This window comes from Microcebus murinus, chromosome 23 (genome assembly GCF_040939455.1).
Source record: "Microcebus murinus isolate Inina chromosome 23, M.murinus_Inina_mat1.0, whole genome shotgun sequence".
NCBI classification, from domain to species: Eukaryota; Metazoa; Chordata; class Mammalia; order Primates; family Cheirogaleidae; genus Microcebus; species Microcebus murinus.
Window position 1 is genome coordinate 12655333 of NC_134126.1, and position 24522 is coordinate 12679854.

General features: G+C 34.9%; 1 protein-coding gene across 7 annotated transcripts in view; it reads left to right on the forward strand.

The window, feature by feature from the left end:
• EDEM3 (ER degradation enhancing alpha-mannosidase like protein 3) overlaps window positions 1-22793 on the forward strand; it is a 68919-nt gene extending 46126 nt beyond the window's left edge. The window contains exons 14-21 of one of the 7 annotated variants that reach the window (XM_020284349.2): window positions 2706-2871; window positions 3119-3273; window positions 4191-4347; window positions 6362-6553; window positions 7885-8050; window positions 9275-9460; window positions 11192-11239; window positions 18787-22793. In XM_020284349.2, coding sequence (XP_020139938.1) covers window positions 2706-2871; window positions 3119-3273; window positions 4191-4347; window positions 6362-6553; window positions 7885-8050; window positions 9275-9460; window positions 11192-11239; window positions 18787-19196 — 1480 coding nt within the window. In that variant the 3' untranslated portion in view covers window positions 19197-22793. The remainder of the gene's footprint in view (window positions 1-2705; window positions 2872-3118; window positions 3274-4190; window positions 4348-6361; window positions 6554-7884; window positions 8051-9274; window positions 9461-11191; window positions 11240-18786) is intronic. The other 6 variants (XM_020284351.2, XM_012736135.3, XM_075997024.1 and 3 more) reach the window with 6 other exon arrangements.
• The last annotated feature ends 1729 nt before the right edge of the window (window positions 22794-24522 follow it).

Sequence of the window (24522 nt, forward strand, 5' to 3'; positions counted from 1 at the left end):
GCACCTTATTCTCCCAAGTAGCTGGGACCACAGGCATGCACCGCTACACCTGGGTTAATTTTTCTACTTTTTGTAGAGACAGGGTCTCGCTGTGTTGCCCATTCTTGTCTCAAACTCCTGGCTTCAAGCAAGTCTCCTGCCTCAGCCTCCCAAAGTGCTGGGATTACAGACGTGAGCCACCACACCCAGCCAAGTTACATTTTTTAGAGTTTAACATCCATTCCCCCCCACCATCAAATATTTCTTTTATGACATTGTTTCTGGACCTCTTGCCACTGCCTTTGCCCTATTCTGATTGTATTCAGGTATACAGAATCCCTCTTAAAATACAATGTCCAGACTTAACCATACTCTAAGGATATGCCCAGCACAATAGCACTGTAACTATCTGGAGTCTAACAAGGGATCACTGATTTTCTGAGGGCCTGGGAAGTTTACACCCTCTATCTAATCGAAGACCACTGCTTCATCAACTCACTGTTCCTCATTGGGGCCATTGTACCTCTGAGATGTGTTTAGCCTGTCAAAAAGTTGAGAACTACAAATCTTTATTATACTGTGTTACTAGGTGTGCTTCAGATTTTTTAGTAGCTTTATTATGTTCAACTCACAGTGAGCTTGTGATCAGCTAGCCTCAAATACTTATATAGCCTGTTGACAAATGGGTGTTTTCTGCCCTGCCCTTGAACAGCTGAGTTTGATTTTTTAGTGTAAACTTAGAACTTTATACTTAACCTAGAAAAATTTCATTTTGTTGTTTTTGTTTCAGTTTCTAGACCAAAAAGAGAGGTTGAATCTAATTTCAGTCATCTATTAGCTAAACTACTAGTTTTCCATTACCTACAGTTTGGATAAGCAAAAATTTTTTCATCCAAATTGTTGGGAAGAATTTTGGTTGGACTGTGACCAGTGCCATATGGCACTTGAGAGCTTTCAGTTACCGCCTCTTTGCATTTGGTTGCTTATTCATTCCTCTGTGGATCTGCCAGCGCTGTCCTCCAGCTCACCAGCACACACGTGCGTGTGCACACAGTTTTAAAATTGAAATATCTGTTTTCCTAATAACAGATGATTACTAAAAAGAATTTAGATGGCAAAAAGACTATGAAAATCTCTCCTAAGACACTCTCCCCTACTTGCCTAAGATCATCACTGTTAACAATTTGATAATCTTCAGGACATTTTTAATGCCTGTATGTTTGTATTTATATATATACGTAAGGCCTTTAAAATACAAATTAGATTATATGACATAATACTCAGCTTTACCCAGTTCATATTGCAGTGGTCTTACCAGGTCTTTTTCTTTTCTAAATGTTTACAAATCATCTGTTTCCTAATCAATTCTAGCATTTGCCAATTATAAATCATCCTGCTCAACAGTCTACAGTTCTCCATATGGCATTTGCTCATGTAATAACTGTCAGTCCTTTAGAAAACGTTAAATTATAAGTGTATTGCAGATTGACAGGAAAGTGTTTATTCTAAAAAGATTGAGACCTCAAATGGCCAAAAAGTTTTGAAGCATTACACATGAGTTTTTGTTCCAAAATAAAAAGTTATTTATATGTAGTATTTATATGTTTATATGCCAGCTACTTTGCTAAATAATTGACATTTAGTACTTCATTTAGTCTTTACACCAATGTCATGAGTGTATTATTATGTTCCTTTTACAGAAGTTAAGTGAAGCTCACAGTCTTTATATAATATTCCCATGGTCACAGAGTTAATGGAAGATCTGTTTCCAAAGCCCATATTCTTCCACTGTGTTCCACTACCTCTCCAGCTCATTCTTTAGTAATGCTATTTAAACTTGCATTCAATTGAGTAAATGTTTATTGAGTGCCTACTATGTGTCAGGAATTGTACTTGGCCAGAGGTGTGAAACTATTCACCCTGTCCAGTAAACTAAAAGTTATTTATTACTGCCAAAACCCAGGGTACTTTGGGAGGTAGTAAATTAAATTTGATGTTACTATAACTCCATCTACCAGCTGTGCTCTTATTCTGACACTTTGAATTTTATTTAAACTTTTCTTTAAAAAGTTATTAAAACAATAATATTAAATCATTTATAAAGGCACATATATTTTTACTCTATATCTCCACATTCCCTTCTTGACAGGTATAGAAATATTTACAGTATTATAATCATAGCCCATGTGACCTCGTGTTGTGCTTTTTTTCATGTAACTTTTTTTTTTTCCATTTAAAAAGTTTGAGGATCATTTAACTTTTTGTAAATGATTACCTTTAAAGCCTTCTTGTTTATCATTTAAATGGCTACATAAAATAAACTCCATCAGAATTGTATGTCTTTATCCAGTTCTGTTAATATTAGTTGAAGATTCTTATGTGGTTCTCGCTAATAAAATTCATCTGGGTTATTTTCCTGCTATTGATTCTCTGGATAAGAAATAGAGAACTTTTCCTTATTGGAAGACCTATAGAAAAATCTTGTCTACATTATTGACAAGATTTAGTGTACTGGTGTGTTAGGCAGCTACTCTGGTCTTTTTCATTAATGTGGAATTTACTTGAAGTCAAGATTATTCTGCTACTGGGAAATTGATATCCTCTGCAGATCATTGAACATCTAAATTAGTATAGACAGGGTTATTGACCTTGACTATTATGGCTCTCAGATAGTTGGCATTTAGATATTTTATGTTCTTATATTTATTTGTGACTTTTCATTTTAGAATGGATTCTTTTTTCTTGGCTGAAATGTTTAAATATCTTTACCTATTATTTGCTGATAAAGAAGATATTATTTTTGACATAGAAGATTACATTTTTACAACAGAAGCTCATCTGTTACCTCTTTGGCTCTCTACTACAAATCAAAACATCTCTAAGAAGAATACAGTGAGTTTTTGAGTTAGATGTCTTATTCTCTTTTTTACTTTCATTTGTTTGTTTTCTAGTGAAAAGTAATCTATGACTAGAATTCAATAAATACATGTATGGTAGGAGGAAAAGTACATACAACGTTTCCTTATTTTGTTTTTATTGCATTCTGTATACACTTAGACTTCATTAAATGTCTCCTTTTAAAAAATCATATTCAGTAAAATAATTATTTTTATTTACATAAAATTTTTTTATATTGTAGACCTCAGAATATACAGAACTGGATGACAGTAATTTTGATTGGACTTGTCCAAATACTCAGATTCTCTTCCCTAATGACCCATTGTATGCTCAGAGCATTCGTGAACCCTTGAAAAATGTGGTGGATAAGAGCTGTCCTAGAGGCATCATCAGAGTGTAAGATGTATTATTTTTTATTTGTTAATATCAAAGTTAATTCTTAGTAAATGACAGAGAACTTAAGGAACATATAACAACACCCGAGAAGACATTCACTTAGACCAGAAATATTGAGGTATGTAGTTATCATTGATTAAAATTAAAATTTTTTTGTAAAGTTAGATAGTAAAGCTCATTTTGCAGTAATGTCTTTTTTATTATTATGGAAGTTTTCAATCTCTCTTTGATTTAATGAACTAAGTAATAAGTGGGTAGTATATAACAGTTTTTAACTTCTGTAGCTCATTTTTACACATAACAGTTTCATCAAATATTTCCATGTCTTAAATACGTAGAAAGTATTTTTCCTTATGTCTGTAGTTTCTGTATCATGAAAAACAGGGATTTTTTTCTTTGATTTTTATTTTTTGAGGGAGTACTTATTCTTGCTTTTTAAATAAAAAATATTTTTGGCTTAATGAGTTCATTTTCTTCCAAATTACATTAGAAAGGCCATTGCAGGAAAATTTTAAAATATATATTTTTTATGTGAGCATTATCATTTATTGATATAAGTATTATTTTGCTTTTAAAATATTGGGAGAAACATCTTGTTTTTAGAGGGAAACATCAGTAGTTATAAATGCCCAAGCACATCTATTCTGTACCTTCAAATAGTTACAATGCTGTTGGCTCATATTACCTTGTATAGACAATATACATGCTTTTGTAACTGGAAAATATGCTATTTGAAAGCTATGCCAATTATTAATAACCTAAATTATATGTAGGAAAATAACTGTTTCCAGTTATTACAGTTTTATTTGTTCTAAAACTAGCAATTTTGTACATATTTAACATTATTTTTAATTGGCTTGTGTTTTTTGCTAATTCTGACTTGTAGTTTTTTAAGCCTTGCCTATAATTACTTTTAGCAGAGAGGAGAGTTTCAGGAGTGGAGCTAAACCACCTCTGAGAGCCAGAGATTTCATGGCCACTAACCCTGAGCATTTAGAAATCCTGAAGAAGATGGGGGTGAGTTTGATTCACCTCAAAGATGGGCGAGTCCAGTTGGTCCAACATGCAATCCAAGTAAGACATTGCTGTACTAATTAGATACCATCTCTTCTCTGCTTTCTTTGGTCTCATTAGCTTTAATAAGATAATGACATTTGACTTTTTAAAAACTTTTAAATACATTTTTTCAGGTTAAGAGAATCAGAATTTTAGGACTTGGAAGTATCTTGGAAAGTCATCTAATTCAACTTCTTTCTAGTACAAATCAATTAACTAAGTTAGAGATAGGTTGAGAAATTTGCTTAAGTTAATATACTCAAATGTAGGACTCAAATCTAAATTTTCTGTTTCTCAGTCCATTGTCTTTCCACTATTACTTTTATTTAGAACATAACTTTAAGAGCTAATAATTAGTTTTACTATTTACATCTGTTTTATATTTTAGTTTCTAAAGAGCCATTGAATCTTAGGCATTTTATTAAGGCATTTTATTTGTGCCTTGGAAAGATAATTTTGGGGGACATTTTTATTGATTTTTATTTTAAAAGTTTTTATAACATGAAGTCTTTAAATTATTTACCTTATTAGCATAGCGATTCTCAAAAAACCACATAGTTTGCTGAATAATTTCTACCAAAAACCATATTCAGGTATCCCATAGCCACGGCATGCCTTCACATTTTCATCTCATCCGGGCTTTTGCCACATCCATCCTTCCTTAAGGAGTATTCTTCTTTCTTCCTTATGTTTTACTCACTGTCACTTCCTGGTAGTGGGAGTGACATCTCTTTTAAGACATTGCTTTTACTTAGACCACCAGTAGTGACATAATGGCTATCAAGTGGCCTCCTAATCCTATAGAATTTAACTTTTCTGTAACTTTTGACTGACCCCTTCTTAAAACATTTTCCTTTCTTGGCTTCCAGGATATTTCAGCAGCATAGTTCTTTTTATACTTCTCTGTTCATTGTTTTGTAGATTCCTTTGTAGCTGTCCTTTCTTGGTACAAACACTCTGTGTGGGCACTTTTCCAAGAATCTAGATGATATTCTTTTCTCTGTATGCTCTTCAACAGTCTTGCCTATTTCCACAAGCTCAGCTATCATCTTTGTACATATGACTTCTTAGATATATATAAGTAACCCTGATTCCTAACTTTAATCTTAAACTCAGCTTTGATCTACCTGTTATGCATTTCTACATATCAGTCTGTCCAAACTTGAATTATCTCTTCATTCTATTACTCTCCTCCTGCCTGTACCTCAACCCATCTTTCCTCCTTTTGTTCTCTGTGCAGGTAAACTCTATCATCATTCTCTAAGTAATCAAAGCTGGAAATTTCAGCATAGGCTTTAACTCCTGTCTCCCAATTCCTCACTGTCTTCCTCCATCCTCCAACTCTTATCATGTCCTGTTGGTTTTTCCAGTAAAGTGTCAAGAATCTGTCTTCTTTTTTCAGTTATACTCAGTCATTCTTCAACTTTTCCTCTGTTAAGACTCAAACTCAAATCATTCTAAATCTTTCCCAGATACAGCAAAACCAATTGTTCCCTTGTCTGTATTCCTATTCCACTTTCCCATTTGGGAAATTTTATCATAGCTAATTTTACATGTTTCTCCTCTAGACACAGACTTGTTAACGACTGTCTCTCCAGTGCCTTGGCAAGTGCTGGGATAGAATAAGTACTTGATACATATATTTTAAATCAAATTGTATCTGGTTGTTAGTTCTCCATTTCAAGTAGGGGAAGTATGGGTCAGGTATGAGGTTTACTTCTTCACAAGGGAAGACAGTGGGAAAAGCAAGCAAAGCTAGCATTAGATAGAAGTCCAGTTCTCACTGCATCAAAAGTGATTTATAGAGTAGTGAGAGTGACATTAATAAAAATTACAGATAAATGATTTTCAGAAAATATTTCTGCAAGTAATATTTTTGAGGACAAATAAACCATAAATACTTGGTGCCCTAAAGTGAAAGGAGAAATTTTAGAGTGGGAGACTATAGACAGTGCTTTTGTATTTAGAAAATCAGAAAAGTTGGTGGAATTTTCCAGAAAGGAAGGATAAAATGGATCTGTTTCTTTCATAGGCTGCTAGTTCAATTGATGCTGAAGATGGGTTGAGGTTCATGCAGGAGATGATTGAATTGTCAAGTCAGCAACAAAAAGAACAGCAGCTACCTCCACGAGCTGTACAAATTGTTTCCCACCCATTTTTTGGCAGGGTAGTATTGACTGCTGGACCAGCTCAGTTTGGGCCGGATCTGTCTAAACATAAAGAGGTAATGTAAATTTAAAATATGCTTGTTGAAATTGAATTTAAAACATTAAGTATTATCTAATTTTTTAGTCTCTAGTAGTTTTAATTTGTTTTACAAACTTCAGTATTCAGTCTCTCAGATTTGAGTCATAATTTATATAAAATGCCTATAGAATTTTAATTAAAATTTTGTTCAGATTATATCCAATTTCTTGGTTTCTTCTCTAATTTAGCACCTATAATTTATCTAAAATGGTTTTCAAACTTTCTAACAACCACTAGAAACTTTTTTGGACAAAAATCTAACCCAGGAGCTTAATGTAGAAAAACATCTAAAAGCAGTAGTTCTCTGGCTCAAGTGGCTATAGAGATAGCCTGGGACCCTGAAGTTCCACTGAGCAAACTTTGAAGAACACTAGGCTGGTAGGTCCTCTTAGTTATAATGTGGGAAACAAAGACCTGCATAGCTCAACAATTTGCAGGTACATCTGACTAATTGATTGAAGAGCTGGGACCACAGCCCAAGTAGCCTAACAATCTAAAGCCAGTGTTCTTTCCATTCTATTACTCCGAATTTAGACTTTTGTCTAATGTGTATTTTAAACTATGTAAAAGGTTTATACATTGATTCATTCAGGAACTATATATCGAGTGCCTACTGTATTCCAGGTACCACTTGATATATGTCAGTTTACAAAACCAATGAAGATCCCTGCCCTCAGTTTACATTCTAAGGGAGTAAAGTATATTAATATGTCTTTATATTAACAACTTTAAAAACAATCAATTCTCTGGTGGATTTAATTTTTCTAGGAGAAAGAACTGCTTGCAGATTCATATAGACTAAATGTATTTTTTTTTCTCTCTTTCAAAAAGTTTTCTAGGTACGAATGATAGTTTAAAAATGGTTCCCAGCTGTTGTAAATGTAGTGAGTGAATCCGCTTATAGGTCCTGACTTTACACTTACTAACACTGTATCTTTGAGCAAATTATGTGACCTGAGTCTCAGTTTCCCCATATGTTAATGGAAATACTATTATATGTATTATTTTGCTCAGAGGCATTATGAAGATCAGATTTAGTAATTAACGTAAAAATGCCTTATAAACTGCAAAGCACAATAGAAATACTGGTTGGGTACGGTGATATGCAAAATGTTTAAAACAAAATTGTATGCTAACTATATATTAATGTTATAATTAGAAAAAAATGATTCTCTGCTACTTCTCGGGGGAAAAAAAAAAAAGAAAAAAATGAGTTCTAGTTGTCTTAAAGCTCTAAATACTGAGGGATGATGACTAGATTGCAATTTGAGAAGATTAAAGTATTTAAGTTACTTTTATTTCTGACAGACAAGAGGATTTGTTGCAAGCAGTAAACCATACAATGGTTGTTCAGAGCTTACTAACCCTGAAGCAGTGGTGGGAAAAATCGCTCTGATAAAAAGAGGACAGTGCATGTTTGCAGAAAAGGCACGTAACATCCAGAATGCTGGAGCCATTGGTGGCATTGTCATTGGTAAGTAATCCTCCATGTCACTGTTGATTAGGAGGAAATAATTTTTAGGATTTTTCTTTTTTTTCCTAAAATTTTATCAAAGAATTTGTCGTCATTTTTGCTTCAGCTAGACAACATAAAGGATAGGTAATCCAGTACTCTTAATAATTTCTATATATCTTATATCTCTTTTGAAAGCTTAGATTTGAGGGTTTTTTTTTTTGTTTTTTTTTGAGACAGAATCTCGCTTTGTTGCCCAAGCTAGAGTGAGTGCTGTGGCGTCAGCCTAGCTCACAGCAACTTCAGACTCCTGGGTTCAAGCAATCCTTCTGCCTCAGCCTCCGAGTAGCTGGGACTACAGGCATGCGCCACCATGCCTGGCTAATTTTTTCTATATATATTAGTTGGCCAATTAATTTCTTTCTATTTATAGTAGAGACGGGGTCTCGCTCTTGCTCAAGCTAGTTTCGAACTCCTGACCTCGAGCAATCCGCCCGCCTTGGCCTCCTAGAGTGCTAGGATTACAGGCGTGAGCCACCGAGCCCAGCCAGATTTGAGTTTCTGTATATTAATGTCTGTGAAAATACTAAGAGTCAAGTATAGTGGGATAGGAGTGAGTGATAAAAGCACCGAGTACCACAGATAAGAACATGTGCCCATGAGATCCAAAACCCCTCAAGGGCAAGAATTACACTGTGTCCCCTCCATTGGGGAGCCGTTGAAAATTTCCATTCCTCTACATTCCTCTGCCTGCTTTGGAGTCAGACACATGAGGGTACAGTTCCTGGCTCGACCACAAAATTGCAGTGTAACCTTGGCCTAACTTCAGTTTTTTAATCTGATTCTTTAGTAGAATATTTTTTGAGCTTCAGTGGAAGTGGTAATAAATATCTTTTAGGTGGTTATAAAGTTTAAAGATAATATATATAAAATTCTTGACATAATAGCGAGGGTAGGTATCAGTACATACTATAACAGTATTTACAGTATTGCTAGCAGATTTTTATCCCCTTGGGTCTTTTTCCACTGAAATTACGTATTGCCAACTTTATATCATTTTACTCATATATTTCGACTGGTGGGTTATACTTCATAGAAAATCAGTTATATTATGACAAGCAGGCCATTACTATCGGGAAGTATAAATTTTAATTCCGTCAACTGGTAAAAAACAGTAACAATCGTTAGATAGACGTTTGTAATGGATGGATGTTTTGATGTTTGCTGTATTCGTTTTCTGGCTAGATGACAATGAGGGGAGCAGCAGTGATACTGCCCCTCTGTTCCAGATGGCAGGCGATGGGAAGGAGACAGATGACATCAAGATCCCCATGCTGTTCTTATTCAGCAAAGAAGGAAGCATCATTCTGGATGCCATCCGGGAATATGAGGAGGTAGAAGTGCTCCTTTCTGATAAAGCAAAAGATCGAGGTAAGGGTAAAGAACCATTTGTTTTTTTATACAGCTTAGCATTAATTTTGCTAGTTTGATAACAAAAATGAGTCACAAAAAACCCCTTTTTTTGGTTCGCCAATAAAGCAAGTAAAATTTTTAAAAGATGATATCATTCTAACTCTAGGAAAAAGAAGAAGAAAATGATTTCAAAATATATTTTTATTTTTGGAAATAAAGAGTAGTAAAACATTTATTTTGCTTTGTTTGCTGAGTTAAGATGTATTTAGAATTCTATTTTTATATGTAATTTACAATTTTTGCCATGATTCTGTTTAGTTGATAAAAAAATACAAGGGACTACACCAAGAAAGCCATTTTAACATCCAGAAATATTCACCATTTTATGTCCTTGATAGGACATTGTATGTTTCCTTTATAAGGATTGTGAAGAGATTGTGTGGAATGTTGTATACAATATGATAGTAGTTGGTCTCATCAGGCCACCAATAATCAAATGACCACTGTCTTGATGAAGGCAGTAGAAATCTAGCAGCTTCTCCCTGCTGAGATCTAAGTTTATTACATGGATATTTATAAGTTACAAGAGTCACAAATGGCTGTTTCTGAAGAACAAGATAGCATGCCTTAATTCAAGAGAGTAGGCCGGGCGCTGTGGCTCACGCCTGTAATCCTAGCTCTTGGGAGGCCGAGGCGGGCGGATTGCTCGAGGTCAGGAGTTCAAAACCAGCCTGAGCGAGACCCCGTCTCTACTATAAATAGAAAGAAATTAATTGGCCAACTGATATATATATATAAAAAAATTAGCCGGGCATGGTGGCGCATGCCTGTAGTCCCAGCTACCCGGGAGGCTGAGGCAGAAGGATCACTCGAGCCCAGGAGTTTGAGGTTGCTGTGAGCTAGGCTGACGCCACGGCACTCACTCTAGCCTGGGCAACAAAGTGAGACTCTGTCTCAAAAAAAAAAATAAATAAATAAAAAAAAATAATAATAATAATAAAAAAAAAATAAAAATAAAAAATAAAAATAAAAAAATAAAAAAAAAAATTCAAGAGAGTAATATCCTCTGTAGGCCACAACGTTTGTTGGTAATTTGAAGCTCTTTGAAACCCAGATTGCTATATCAATGGAAGGTCTTACTAGTACTCTTTTATAGTTTCATACCCAGAGATAGTAGAGAAGTGAGATACAGTGAGCCATCAGACATAGGCTATGACCCTGCTTGTGGTAGACATCTTTCTTATCTGCTGGAGTATAGAGAATGCTATACTCCTCCCATTCCCGCTGAATGGATGAAGTTGTGTAATTTGTATAGTATTGTTGTATCTCCCCTTGGGTATTTGATAGATCTGTAGGAAACTGATCCAATTTAGTGTAACTTCCAAATGGGACATCATTTCAAAAAAGTTTTGTAATAATCTAATGCTAGCCTAATCAGTGTTTTGTCTTACCACCTTGTATTGCTTTATTCTTTTTTGAATTCTTTGAAATACCAACTATTTAAGAGCAATGGAGTGCATAGACTGTATGTATTTAAGGATGTATAGATGAAAACAGAACCAAATACAGAGGTTTTCTAATCTTCTTAAATCCTTCTCTAAACAATTTTTTTTTCCTGGGCCCTTTTTCTAAACTCAGATCTTCTTTCCTACATTAGACACACCAAACATAGGCAAATTATTATTCCATGTAACTCTTTAATGCCTTTGCTTTTTTCCCCCCTATTTTGTGCTACCACTGGAATTTCAGCAGCAATATTAAAAGGTAAAATGATTCCAAGCTACATTATTAATAGTAGTAAGTATCTTGCATTAATAAGCCTTAAATTACATATGTGTATATATGTGTGTGCATATACACATACATATATAATTTTGTTTCAGTGGATGCCATGAAATAACTGGTTTAATTAATTAGATTATTTTCATGTCTAGTCAGCTGTCCTATAATAATAATTCTTTTTTGATCCTGTCATAACAAATTTTATTAATTATACTTCCCATATAATAGATGAACTCACCAGTCCATGTCCATGTAAGAGTCACTCTAACAAAAGCATTGTTGTGTTGGCATTTATTACTTTCAGTAGATTTTTATATGAATACAATATAAAATATTTAAAATACTGACTTCTTTTAAAAGCTCATATGTGTGTGGGGTGGATAGGGTTAAGGCCACAAGATTATGGTAAAGCATGTGTTTCCCATACCAGAGAAAGGGTATGAGAAATAATCAGTTGTATTAGGAAAAACAATTCTTGGGGAACAATATTCCCTTAAGGACTTTGCAATAAAAGGGCATTATTTAAATGATATTTTTAAAAAGTTTTCACAGTCCATAAATTTATTGAACTATGTTTTTGTTACAGAGTGATGTTTTGATAAAAGGTCTTAGACCTCTTTTTGTGTAGTAGCTCTTTTGAGAACTATACAGCTATATTAACTAAATCAGCAACAGGTTATAGTATAATTGTTAATATTTATCAATGTAACAAAAGTAAGTGACAATATTTTTATGAAACCAACTATTTTATTCTTTAGGATAATATCCTAAGAAGCTAAGATCCATAGTGGTTATCATTAATTTGTCCAATACCGTTACCCTATTCTTCAGTGTGTCAGTATCAGCTCATGTACTTGTTGAAAGTGTAGGCTCCTGAATTTACTTCACAATATTGAACCAGACTCACTAAAGGCAGGGGGTCAGAATCTGAAATGTTAAACAAGCATCCCACATGATTGGGATGTAGCCGATTCCTCAGATACTCATTGAGAAACACTGAACAAGACCCAGATGGCATTCATTTTCTGTCTGCCAGCTGTGTATCTGGCCACATTGTACCATCTTGGGTACTAGTTAGGATTATATAAGTATACCAAGTAATAACAATCCTTAAAATTACACCAATGAAATGTCCTCCAGATTGCCCTTTCTAAAAATCTCATTCCATAAATAGGTATTTTTCCTTATAAAGTTACACAGTGCTGATTGAGTAGTCCTTTCCACATATCAATGCAGAAAATAGAAGTCCCAAACAAGCCCTCACTGCCATCTTCTTATTCTGATGATAAGTCCCAGACATTAAGATATACATATCTGAAAGCAAAAATTTTCTGATATCTTAGAACACATTCTTCTTCAGAATCATTAGTGTTTTATCAGGTGGAGATGTTGCTTACTCTAGTCAAATCAGTGACACTGCTGAAAGTTATCCACAGTCTGTTATTGAATAGAACTTTCAATATCATGTCTCTCAGTGTGTTTCATCTTTCCAAAATTTACTTAATTATTCCAAACCTGTGTCCACAAACAAAAGGCAATGTGTTGTTACCTTTAGATCCAAATTGAAGCAGTTTACACTTAAGAATCAATTTCCTTTTCTCAATAGTATTTCTCAAGGGGAAAAAACATCAACATTTTTAACTTCCAATACATTTCCATGCTTTCTTGTGGGTAATAGCCAAATGTTTTCAGGGCTTTTCCTGTGCCTGCCTGGTAAAGAGGCAGCAGACAGAGAAAGTGGGGGAAAGAAAAAAAAAGGTCCCACTCTTTGAACAGCTCCTGATTTAAGTGAGGCAGTGTCATTTTCCTAAGATTAGCCCCCACTGAACTTGATTGGGGTGAATCTGTTCTGGAGCTGAACTGTAGAACTTAGGTTGCTGTTGGAAAGAATTCCAAGGAGAAAAATTGAGTACATTTGCAGATGGACTCTTTGCCTAAAGGGGAACATCTGAAACATTCTTGTAAGAAAAACTGATAATTACCTACCCTCCTTTCTCCAACCAAAGCATGTTTTCTCAAGCATGTTTGTATTTGCACATCTCTTCCCTCTTTCTAGAAATGCCTTATCAATCCCTATCCCCACACCCATTGCCCTTTTCCTCTCTGAGAACATTTTAGTCATCCTAAATATCAAATGCTGCTTTCTTTATGAATTTTTCTCTTATTCTCCTAGGCAAAATTTAAGGGTGTCTTTTAAATATAGTTCTATGATATTTATATTGTATTATACAATTGTTTACCTACTTCTCATCTCTATATTCCTTGTTTTCAGTAAACACTGAATGTACAGATGAATGAGCAAATGAGTGGTTATAGAACATCCCATCTCTAAGTCTTTGCCAAGGTTCCCTTCTTCTTTTATTATTAAAACTTACTAATTTTCTTTTCTTTGTATCTTGAGATTTTCTCCTTTCTTTGCATCCTGTGTTTCTGATACACCATTTCTCAATTTAATGTTGTAGTCATTATGCTCTTAAGACTATGACCTCACATACTGGTAAAAACAGGCACCTTAGGATGAATATTTGTAGCCATGTGGTAGACTATAACTCCTTTTTATCTTTTTGTACACCCACCTCTAACTGCTGTTTTTACTTTCCTGATTGTTGCCTTTATTTCTTGTTCTGTAGTTCCTTAGCTTGTGATAACCAAAGTATTTTCTTCTACTGGTGTCCTCTTCAAAATCCTTCTCTCTCTACTCTCTTCTCTTTCTCTGTTTCTCTCTTTATATATATAACATATAATATATATATATATATATATGCATTTGAATTTAGTTGACCCCTAGTGACTTTCCTATAGTGCAGGGGTCCCCAACCTATGGTGAGTTGTAGAATTATTTCATTATATATTACAGTGTAATAACAATAGAAATAAAGTACACAGTAAATGCAATGCACTTCAATCATCTTGAAACCATCTCCCATCCCCCACCCACCCCGCCTGGTCCGTGGAAAAATTGTCTTCCATGAAAACAGTACCTGGTGCAAAAAGCTTGTGGACCACTGCTATAGTGCCTCATAGAATGATTATTGCTAAAAACTTAATGTTTTTAATTAAAAAAATAAACATAACCAATTAAATAATTCAGGGATGTATTAAAAGTTTTAAAGTAATCTCTCATCTTCCTGAGATAACTAGCCAATGTTAACATTGGTATGTAATCTCTTATATTTCCCTTTGTGCTTTATACATTTCCAAATTACAGATTACTTTTTTCTTTTCATAGTAATTGGATATACTATATATATCACTCAGCAACTTGCCTTTTACAGTTAAACCTATATTAAGAACATTCCTTGAAGCTAGTAGGATAGTGTAACTTATTCTTTTAAAAGCTGCATTACCATAATTTATTTAACCATTTCACTATTAGGCATCCAAATTATTTCCAGGATTTTTTGTTTTCTCACTATATACAATGGTGTGGGAAACATTCCTGTACATGTTTTCGTACATATGGATACATTTATAGAATTTGGAGATTTACTAAAATGGAATGCTGGCAAAAAGGATATGGGTCTTTTTAATTTTAATAGATATCACAAGTTGTATTCCAAAAAAGGTTATAGCAATTCACATCTCTTCCAGCAAGATATGAAAGTACATATTTCTCCCCAGTTTTAGTCAGCATATTTTCCTTTTATAGGTATTTTTTATTTGCTTTTTCTCTTTTTTGGATAGCCTATTCATATGCTTTTCCCTCTTTAAATAATACTGCTGTGTTTTTTCTAGATAATTTATAGAACTTTTCTATTTATGTGTGTGTGGGTTCATTTCTTTTCCTATATTTACACACACACATATAAATAGAGGTCCTATATAATCTAGAAAAGACATGCGCATATAGAGAGACAAAGATACACACACACACACACACACACACACACACACACACAATTTCCCCAGCATAACATCTTTTGACTTTGTTTTTATAATTTTCTTCTAAAATTTTTATGTAATCAAAAATATAAATTCCTTTAAGGCTCTGGGTTTCTAAAGATCACTTTACCCTATTTTCACATAATATTTTCCTAAGTTTTCTTCTGGAATTTTTACCATTTTTTGGTCTTTAATTCATATAGAATTTTTTTTATTTTTTTGAGACAGAATCTCACTTTGTTGCCCAGGCTAGAATGCCATGGCGTCAGCCTCACTCACAGCAACCTCAAACTCCTATGCTCAAGCAATCCTTCTACCTCAGCCTTCTGAGTAGCTGGGACTATAGGCATGCGTCACCACGCCCGGCTAATTTTTTCTATATATTTGTAGGTAGCCAATTAATTTCTTTGTATTTTTAGTAGAGACGAGGTCTCACTCTTGCCCAGGCTGGTTTCGAACTCCTGACCTTGAGAGATCCTCCCAGAGGATCCTCCCCGAGTGCTAGGATTATAGGCGTGAGCCACTGCTCCCGGCCTAGAATTTTTTTTAATATAAATTAGGAGTCTAGCTTTATTTCAGTTGAGTTGTCAGTTATTAAACATCATTTATTAAGCAAATCATCTGTTTGTCCTTGAATTAAACTACCATCTTTGCTATATATCATATATTCTTACATAGTTGGATCTATTTCTGGATTAACAAGAAACAGGTCCACTAATCTATTAGTTTATTCCTGTGCCAGCAATAAAACAATGTGCTGTTTTGAATGAGTTTTATTATCTGATACGGCAATTCTCCCCTCACTGGCTCTTTTTAAAATTTCTTGACTTCTTGTTGGCATATGTTCTTCCATAGGAAATTTCAATTGTGTCTGGTTCCAAAATGAAAACCAAAAGAAGTAAAAATGGGATTCATTTTGGAATTATATAATTGCATACTTCACATATAAAGTAGGAAAATGTTGTTAAATTTTAAGACTTTTCCATCCAAGAATATACCTGTAAATTTAATCAGATCTTGTTTTATGTTTTCGTTATGATTTTGTAGCAATATGGATCTTGTACCTTTCATAATAAATTTAATTCTGTGTTTTATAGCTTTTATTTTGATTATGAAAAGGCTTAATGATTTCATTTTTAGCCAGTTATTACTACTACAGAAAAGTTATTGGTATTTGGATACTTATTTTTACTCTCCTTACCAAATTTTTGTATTCATTTCAATAGCATTTTTTTTATTACAGTTGCTTTGACAGTATATAATCAGGATCTGAAAATGGAGATAATTTTATCTTTTCTTTTCCTATATTTATACTGATTATTCTACTTCCTTCTCCTATTGTATTAGCTAGATTTCCAAAATAAGATTGTATATGTAACCCTAGGGGAGTTTTTAGTCACAAACACAATCTTTAATTACTAAACAGAACAATCTTACACCTTTTCCTATCCTTTTAAATTGGAATAATACAATCTAGAAAGAAACTTGAAGGTCTTTCTTTTTGTTCTCCCTTGAACTTAGGATAACCTAGCATAAATAAACTCTAAGAAACGAGATCCTTGCTTTCTTTGGGCTCCACCATGGTTTCCCTAATTGCCTAATTCAATTGTACCTTTTCCATGGCTAGAAGACAGAATGCGTGGGCACTCCTCAACCTCTTCCCCCTCCAAAAAAACCTAAGAACATAAATTTATCTAGGCAAGTAATTGCGCCTAATCAGGGTGAATATATATGCATGGTAGGGTAATAAAGGGGTGATCCCTTTCCTCCCCATTGTAAAAGGTCATGACTGACACCCCTAGAAAAAAAGGTTAATTGAAAAGAATAATAAATGTATTACCTGCACATGTGTGCACAGGAGCCAGAGGGAATAATGAACCCAAAAAGGGGGTTGAGGCTTAAATGCCCTCCTCCTAGGGGAGAGGGAGATGAGGGAATGAATAGGCCCCAGCGCTCAGGTGGTGATTAGTAAATGATTCTCTTTGCATATTGTCTAGATAAAGTCCCCCAGTTAGTATCTTGGCACTGCCCTTAGAAGAACAGAAGAAAAATCTGTCTGGGCTTGGTGAGGACTCTTAGTCTCTTCTGTTCTCTTCCCTCGAGGCTAATCTTTCCTGGATAGTTGGGAGGGATTCTGAAGACACTTGCATTTGTTTTGGAAAGGAGCTTTCTTAGATAAGAAAATTGCAGAGAGAGTCCCTGAGGGTACTTCAGCAAGGAAGATAAAAGGGAGAGAAGGCAGGGGAAAGGTCAGAGAGAGACTTGGTTCTGAGGCTTATCTCTGAAGTCTTTCCATTTTCAAAGCATTCAGCATGCCAGAGCCCCATATTTTGGGGAATTGTTTTCTGTGCCCCAACATTACCCACCTATACCTTCTTATACGTCCACATTTCCTTCCGTTTTTCTGTTTTTTCCAATTAGTCCACCTTCCATCCCTTCTTTGACTCATTAATTCTATTTATTCTTTAAATCTCAGCTTAAGTGTCCCTTTCTGGAGGAACTCACTAGTCCTCTTACAGTGGCCTCCATATTTTTGGGTTCTGCATCTGTGGATTCAGCCAACCACAGATGGAAAATATTCAAGACAAAAAAAGAGTCTGGACTGAGCATGTACAGACTTTTTTCTTGTTATTCTCTAAACAATGCAGTATAACAACTATTTCCATAGCATTTCCATTGTATTAGTATTACAAGTAATGTGGAGAGTAATCTAGAGATGGTTTATAGTATAAGGGAGGATATGTGTGGGTTATATGAAAATACTGTGTCATTTTTATATACGGGACATGAGCATGCTTGGATTTTGGTATCTATGGAAAGTCCTGGAACCAATCCTCCACACATATGGAGGGGTGACTGTACCATAGGCTTTCCTAACACACATATCTTTCTTTCATAATGTGTCACAGTTGGAGTTTTCCATTTATTTTCTCTGATTATTTGTAAATATCTTTTCCCCCAGTTGGACTATCAGATCCATAAGGGAAGGTATATAGTATTTGATTTTGCTCCTCATTTTATCCCTAGCACCATGCAGAATGGACACTGGGGAGTGAGGCTGAGAGGACGTAGCATGTGGGCGTTGATGCTCATTAGGAACCCTAAGTAAAATGCCACTAGTGGCTTCATAATGTATTCTTTACAAGAAGTTTAACTTTTCAGTCTTCCAGTGGGTTTTAGAATGATTATACCTTATAATTCATATACCTACAATAGAATTTTGTAAATAATCCCAGTTCTTTGTGAAAATATTTTTATTTGATCAGTCAAATTAATCATTCAAAACCTTGTGCTAGCTGCATCTTTATGGCTTACTGAGTAGGAATTGCACTTTTCAAAGGAATGTTATTTTAAAACATAGCAACATAGCAAACATAGCATAGTTATATGCTGTTTAAAATTTTTTCTATTTGGTATGTTCTCATGGGCAAGCTTTCCTGAATTTAGGCACCTAATAGATTGTAGCCATTTGTTGCAAATTTATATGCATTTTAATATTATTAGTTATTATATTTCTTGGCTTACTAATATGCATTCAAGTCAGTCTTATCAGTTATTTTCATGCCTCTTGACTTTTTATTTTTTTCATTTTTATTGTAAAAACCAATATGCTTTGCAAAGTGTAATAGTAAATTTTTTGAGAGGCTAAGTAGAATGAAATGTGTTTCTTTCTTATACAGATTCAGAAATGGAAAATGAAGACCAACCATCTCCTGAAAATGATTCTCAGAATCAGGGTGCTGAACGGATGACGTCAAGTTCTCATGAGGTTGATTTGGTTGATCAAGAGTCTTCTGAGGAAAGTTCTCTAAACTCTCACCCAGAATCATTATCTCCAGCAGATACGGACAATGCTGCAAGCCCTTCCCCTTCTGAACAGACTTCTACTCCCACAGAAAACCCTGAGACAACAAGTCATGATGGTGAATGTATAGATTTAGATAACCAACTTCAAGAACAATCAGACACTGAGGAAGATGCCAGTCCTAATGTTAGCTGGGGTAAAAAGGGCCAGCCTATAGACTCCATATTAGCAGACTGGAATGAAGATATAGAAGCATTTGAAATGATGGAGAAGGATGAGCTGTGACCCACTAAAGAATCTGGTGGTAGGTATTTAAAAAGAAAAGGTAAACTGTGGTTAATAGACACCCTAATACTAAGCAGGCTCTCTAATGGGAGACTTTAAGTATGGTGATGAACAACCACGTTCTGACTGGCATAGTTAGTTGTTATAGGAATCTGGAACATGTTGTGTTAAAATTGACCTTGTTTAAAACTGTATCAAAAATGGAAATTCACAATTCCCCCCTCAAATGATAGCATTACACACCCTGCAACACCTTAGGCCAGGGAAAGATTCCTGGGCATTCTTGGGAACCAGATTTCTGCATTCTCTGCATAGACAAAGACAAATTCAGTTAATAGTGCAGTGGGGAGTAGGAGTTTGGATAACTTTCTAATTAAAGGAAGTTCAGCTGTCTTGGTTTTGGGATAAGAGGCTCTTTGGGAGGACACATGTGGATATTGTGGCATTCTGGTTATGCTGCCTTCACAGAGATACTCTGAGTGGCCTAAGTGGTGAAGCAAATACATTGACGGCGAAAACAGGTTTTGCACATCACTTTCACTTGTTTCATTTAGTGACAAATGATTGAGATAACTTGATTTTTTTTTTCCTTCTTAATGTCCTTTTCATTTAAACCAAAGGTGAAGCCAGTGTACTTTCTCAATGAGTTCTGTGCATAAAGACTAATCAGTGGGACCAGGTAAAAAGGTCATATAATATTTGGTTGGTTACTTAATCCTTTGAGAAATGGAGCAGTGGAGAAACTATAATGTTGCAATATGAACTTCCCCTTGGGCCTTCCATAGGGAAAGCTCTGACTACTCTGAAATGGAACTTAGCATTACATCCCTGTAGGGTAGATCATGAATCTTTTCCAGTTCATTTCACTTCGAGGTGGTTACCTCTAGCCATCAGCCTTACTCCATCCCACATTTGGTATGCAATTTGAGCCACAGGGCCCGTATCGTCAACAGCTGAATACATTTTTCTTCCATTTTTCTATCTTATGGAGCCATGATATAACTGTGGTAGGGGTCGGTCTAAAGTTCCTGGGGTAACTACTGTTTTTTTCTTTGAAGCTTTGCTTTCTAAAGTTGCACCTAAGGAGTCTGTCACATTTTCTGTTGAATCATGGTTTTTGGTTTTTGTGTTTTTTTAAACAAATATTCCTTCTGATATGGACTTGAAAATTAGTCTATGGTGACCTGTATAAAAAAATGTACATAGTAGCAACTACATATAGCCATATAGCTTATTAATGAAAAATATTTTTCCTCCCCCCCCCCTTTTTTTTTTTTTTTTGGTTTTTGGTGGCAGTCTGGAGCTGGCCACATTTAAGTTTTAAAAATTTTGTTGTTGATATCTATAGACAGCCCTGTAATTGAAATCATGGCTTTACTCATTTTATTTATTTTTATAGGTTACCTGAATCAGTTCTAAAGGAATATTTGAGAGACTTAATTTCCTTTCTCTTTACCATGACATTACATAATAACCTTTTCCTAAAATACAGTTTTGAGATACTGATGAACTTAAACTATAAATGGAGCTGTTAAAGACAGCAGTGCTGTATTGTAGTTATGTATATTCATGTACAGTACGTCTTAGATCCCAGGTAGACATATTCGTTCATAAAGGGATAAATACCTGCTTTCAGAAATTCCAGCTAAACATAATTGGGTCAGTGAGTAATAAAACTAATACAGAACTCAGTTTGGGGAGGGGGAAAAAAAAGAGTAGTACACAAGATCTTTCTTTATTGGCTCTTACTTAAGCCTGAAACCAAAATGGGTATTTTTAGTCTCTGTGCATGTGAAATTTGGTGTAAGATGATAGAACTATAATACATACTGTATACAGAAGGGTAGACATAGTGTTTTGTTCATCTTAATTGCAAAGCTGCCAAAATAGCTAAAGCTTAATTACTTGACTTGCCTTGATTTATAGGACTGGGGCTTGCAGAACAGGAGCAGATGTTCCTCTAAGACTTTGATTATAGAAGCCTTATCTACACTGATTTGATTTTGTATTTGTAGCTCAAAGCGATTGTTATCTAAATCCAATTTTTCTAAGTTATCAAAACAACCTAATTTATTTTCCAACAAGGAGAACTTGATGGCATGAAGGATTTGTGTGACCCTAGGAAAAGCCAGCCTACTGCCAAGCTCCCTTCCTTTGACCACTAGGGGGAGCTGTTGCCTCTCATTGGAGTTCAGAAGTAAATTGTTCACTTGTTTAGAAAACTAAATCCTTAAAAAAAAAAAAGAAAAAAATTTAACCAATTATACTTAACAACTAAAGGAATACCCAGAATTAATACTCAAAAAGAATTATACTCAATTTTCCCCTAGTTAACAAAAGAGGATATAATGTTCAGTTTCAAAACTTCAACATTGCAATTGACTCCACATTCATTTACTTATTTAACGTACTGCCACAAAGTTATTTTTTCAGTTCATAAAAAAACGCTGACAGCATTAGTCTTGTTTTGTTTTATGTTTTGTATTTTAAATACCTTTTATAGACATTTTATTTACTTGCTAAAGATTCAGGGGCTTCTATGAGGCCCTGAATTAGAAACATCTGGTCTACCTCAGTTAAACGTTGACTGCTTAGAAATAGAGCTGAAGAGATCACCACAGCCATAAAGTTGTCTGACTAAGAAGGATTTATACAATGTTTACAAACCTGGAATCAAGTGAGGATTTTATTTGAAGGTTATAAAAGTTAGATATTAGATAAGTATTTAATTCAGGTATTTTCGAGTTTTAAAACTTGTTTACCTACTAAAAATAGAATAGCGATAGTTTTTTCTGCTTATAAAAGTCCATTGAAATGATATGCCCTAATTTGCAGTACTTTTCCCATAAAGTTTTAAGTGTGAAAGATTTATAATTTACTAGATATGTTTTGGATGGGATATTTTGTTGGGTAGGTTTTCTTTTTTATTAACTTGTAAGAGGCTTCCAAAAAGAGTATAATTGTTTCAGAATAAGTTATTTTTTGGCATTATACTTTTCCCTTTTTCTTTACGGTATTAGAGAATAAAATGAAGAATTGTGCACTCCCTGATTTTAACTTCACTAGTACAATTATTCTCTCAACAAGTTTTTTTAATTTAAATTACCACCACACAACCCTTTTTATAGTAAAGCCAGCATTTGTTCTCTCAGCAAACCCCATGCCAAATTCATCCTAAAGAAAGCTCAGCATAAGTAATTCAAATAGTGCTTATAATTTGGGGGAGGGGTGTAGAATTTAGTAAATATTCCAACTGGTCGTTTTATGCACAAGGCTTCAGTCAGAACATAGACAAAAAAACATTCTGTGAATGAAATATTGTATGTTCAGATTTTATAAAAGACATTTTTAAAAGCCCAATTTACAGCCGTATATTTTCTTATGATGTAATTTATGAAAAAGATGTCTGTACTAACAGGTGCTGTAACACTACTGTTGTGGGATTTTATTGTTTGGTGATAAATGTATACAATATTTCTAAGGGAAACTATTGTACTGTGATGTAAAAGTCTGGGCAAAATGTATATAATCCTGTATATAATTGTGTATTTGATTATAATTACTGATTGTAAAGATTTAATAAAATATGTAAATATTCTGGTGTAGTTTTAATTTGAATTTTTAGAATCACTGTGTATATCTTTATACTTTAATGTCTTAAAATTTTTTTACCACTTTGTTTTCCTTTTTTTTTTAACCTTTCATTTTACTTTGGGCAGTGAATTTGGGAACATCTTAGGGTTTAGAAATTCAGGCTTGTGGACTATAGTAAGGATTTTGAACTTTGTTTTAAGGATAATGAGAAATCACTGAAGAATTTTAAACAAGTCTGTGGAATGCCGAAATGTACTAAATGAAGAGAAATCTAGAATTGTGTATAAAGTATGAGATATATACGTAGATTGACTCATTTATTCAACAGTGACTTACGGAGTAAGTGCCTTCTACGTGCCAGATGCTATCACAGGACCTAAGGTTGTAGCAGTGGACAAAACATAGTAAAGAAGTTAGAAAATAAAGAGGAAAATAAATAGGACAAAGAATTTATGAAGAAAAACAATTATGGCAAGGGGTGAAAGTGATGAAAATCATCCTGGAGTGAGGCTCTATTTTAAATAGCCAAAACATTAACAGTGGTTATCTTGGATTAAAAGCAATTGCAATTTTCTTATATATTTCTGTGCTTTCATAATTTATAAAATAAGCATTATGATTTTAAAAATAAGTGTAGGTCAGTTAACGAATAAAAAAGAAAAAGAAAAATATTGCCAGGTGGGGCATGGCGGTATGGCCCTCTAGTCTCAGCTACTTGGGAGGCTGAGGTGGGAGTATCCCTTGCCCAGGAGTTCAAGACCAGCCTGGGCAGCATAGTGAGACCCCATCTCAAAAACAAAAATCACGCCAGAACCTCCCATCTTGGGTTTCTGCACAATTCAGCCAGTCCCATACATACCGCACACCTACCGCGGATGTCAGCAGCATTTGGCTGGGATTCAAAGCCTTGGGAGGAAATGAGCTTTACCAGGAAAAATGTGTGGAATAGGGAAAAAGGATCTGTAGCCCTAAGATTCCTAGCAGTTAAGGGCAGCAGAGGAGGAAGGACTTGTATGGATGGGAATGGAAAGGAGCAGTTGGAGAGTTAGGAGGAAGACAAGGCCAGTTAGATGGGCCTGGGATTTGAACCTACATTAATTTGATATCTACTACACAGGCAAACTCCTAACTATGCACAATAATCCATTGGAGCCAAATGTAACATGGCTGCCATAGAGGCTGATTCAGAGACCTTAGAAGGTTCAACTGCCAACCTGCCAGATACCGAGGGGATCTGGGAATTGAGGATGTTTAGCATTTACCCAAAGGGGTGGGACTAGGGGAACGAACTGAGTGAAGATTCCAGGCCTTATGGTCTCTGAGTCAGAGGATATTTATCAGAACCCATTCAAAATGGTAGACAGGAGAGAGAGGTCTCCTTGTTTTCAAGGCAACTACCAGTGTCTCCGATCTTTGGCTCAAACATTTCATCATCTCCACTCAGAATGGTCAGACATAGACATCCATAAACCGCACAAGAGACCCACTTGCAGTGTGCCCTTCCAGCTCATCGCTGGCCTAGGATCCCCTTGAAGAAAGGGAAAATGCAGCCTATTCTCTTTTGTCTCACCTCTGCCAGTAGCTGGCTCTTGAAAGGCACTCCTTAAGTAAGCCCTTGTGGCGCGAATTGAATGAAATGCCTGGTTTAGGAATGAATATTTTTTGTCTGTTCCTCAAATCACATTTATCCTGAAAGGGCTAGGATTTATAGTGACTGAGAAATGTTAAAGAA